This window comes from Bison bison, unplaced genomic scaffold (assembly GCF_000754665.1).
Source record: "Bison bison bison isolate TAMUID 2011002044 unplaced genomic scaffold, Bison_UMD1.0 scf7180017864105, whole genome shotgun sequence".
NCBI classification, from domain to species: Eukaryota; Metazoa; Chordata; class Mammalia; order Artiodactyla; family Bovidae; genus Bison; species Bison bison.
This window is the reverse complement of record NW_011494677.1, coordinates 1,415,835-1,417,755: the sequence shown is the minus strand read 5'-3', so window position 1 is coordinate 1,417,755 and position 1,921 is coordinate 1,415,835. Positions and strand designations below refer to the sequence as shown.

Here is a 1,921-nt window from a genome sequence, read left to right as displayed (position 1 = left end):
CGTGCGGCTCGCGGAAGGCGAAGGTTTTTGTGTTGCTCGCCCGGGCCAGCGGTGGCGGCGGCGGCGGCAGCGGAGGAGGAGGAGGAGGGGTGGAGACGCGGCGACCGCTGCACCGCGCTCAGAGCTACGGAGCGAGCCCACCCGCCCCGGGAGCTCGCCTCCCCGGTGCGCCCCCGCCCTCCCCGCCCCCCCAGCGGCACTGCCTCCTCCAAATGAGCGATTCGCCCGCTGGATCTAACCCAAGGCCCCCCGAGAGCAGCGGTAGCGGCAGCGGCGGCGGCGGGAAGAGGCCGGCGGCGGTGTCCCTCTTGCCCCCGGCGGACCCCCTGCGCCAGGCGAACCGGCTCCCCATCCGGGTACTGAAGATGCTGAGCGCTCACACCGGCCACCTCCTGCACCCGGAGTACCTGCAGCCGCTGTCCTCCACGCCCGTGAGCCCCATCGAGGTCAGTCCCCTGGTCGCTGCCCGCCGAGCGCCCGCCCCATTCCGCCCACCACTGCCCGGCTCCCTGCGCCCCGCGGCTCGGTGCGACCCTCGGGTCCGGCCCCACTGGCCGACGGAGTGAGAGGAGGGACGGAGATACAGAGGGATCGGAGCCCACTGGGTTCTCCCCCCCGGGCTTCTCCCCGGGGGAGAAGGTTCCCCTTCCACGCTCGCCCTTCGGAGCTTCGCGTTTCCTCTCTCGGATTGGATTTGCTTTTGGAGTGTCCACTGGGCCCTTTACTTTTCCTCGGCACCCAGTCCCCAGGCCAGAGAGTCTATCTCCTGGGCTTTTTTCGGCCCCCCACCCCCACCTCTCCACCCGGGTTTGTTCTCTTTGAAGCCCGATCGCCACCTCCCTCCCCCGTCCCACTCCGCTTCTGCCCCATCCGGTTGGAGCGCACGACGCCCCGGCACTCCCGACCCCGGCTCCTTCTTCCTCCCGCTCCCCTGGGGGCCCTCCCCGGGAGGGAAGGGGGCTCCGAAGAAAGCGCCCGCGGCGGCCCGGGCTCAAGATCCAGCTTCTCCCCTGCTCCTACCCCGCGGCGTCACCGCCAGAAACCCGTCCTAAGCGAAGTTCCCCAAACTGAAGGCATAAGTTTTTAACCCGGGCCTAGAGAGGACGAGATGAGAGAGTAGGGGGGAGTCACGGCCCCTCCCCCAGCCCCGACTCCAGAGAAGTCACCTTCCACCGGGGTGGCCTTCGATGGACGCCTTCCTCGGCCCGTTCCCCAGGGCCTGCGGCGCCCTCCGGGACCCGGGGCAGCGAGGGATCCCACCACTACCGACGCGCAGTGTAAGCGCAGTTGCGCTCAGCCCCCGCGCTCGCAGCCGGTCTCCCCGAGGCCCTCCTTTCCCATCTCACCCACCCTGCCCCCCAGGTAACCCCACCCCCCCGGCTGCTCCGTGGGTCCCTGGTCTCACCCCCTTCTCCCTCCCCTTGCCGCTGTCTCCCACAGCTGGACGCCAAGAAGAGTCCTTTGGCGTTGCTGGCCCAGACTTGCTCGCAGATCGGCAAGCCCGACCCGCCGCCCCCGTCCAAGCTCAACTCGGTAGCGGCGGCCAACGGGCTGGGAGCGGAGAAGGACCCCGGCCGCTCGGCCTCGGGCGCCGCCTCGGCCTCTGCGGCGCTCAAGCAGCTGGGGGACTCCCCGGCCGAGGACAAGTCCAGCTTCAAGCCCTACTCCAAGGGTTCCGGGGGCGGCGACTCCCGCAAGGACAGCGGCTCCTCCTCCGTGTCCTCCAGCTCCTCCAGCTCCTCCTCCTTGTCCTCGGGAGACAAGGCGGGCTTCAGGGTGCCCAGCGCCGCCTGCACGCCCTTCCCCCCGCATGGAGCGCCGGTCTCCGCTTCGTCGTCCTCGTCCTCCCCTGGCGGTTCCCGGGGCGGCTCCCCGCACCACTCTGACTGCAAGACCGGGGCCAGCGGGGAGCTGGATAAGA

At 70.5% G+C, this 1,921-nt stretch overlaps 1 protein-coding gene across 1 annotated transcript in view; it reads left to right on the top strand.

Moving 5' to 3' along the window:
• The first annotated feature begins 18 nt into the window (after window positions 1-18).
• ZNF703 (zinc finger protein 703) overlaps window positions 19-1,921 on the top strand; it is a 7,964-nt gene continuing 6,061 nt past the window's right edge. The window contains exons 1-2 of the mRNA XM_010838850.1: window positions 19-446; window positions 1,441-1,920. Coding sequence (XP_010837152.1) covers window positions 213-446; window positions 1,441-1,920 — 714 coding nt within the window. The 5' untranslated portion in view covers window positions 19-212. The remainder of the gene's footprint in view (window positions 447-1,440; window position 1,921) is intronic.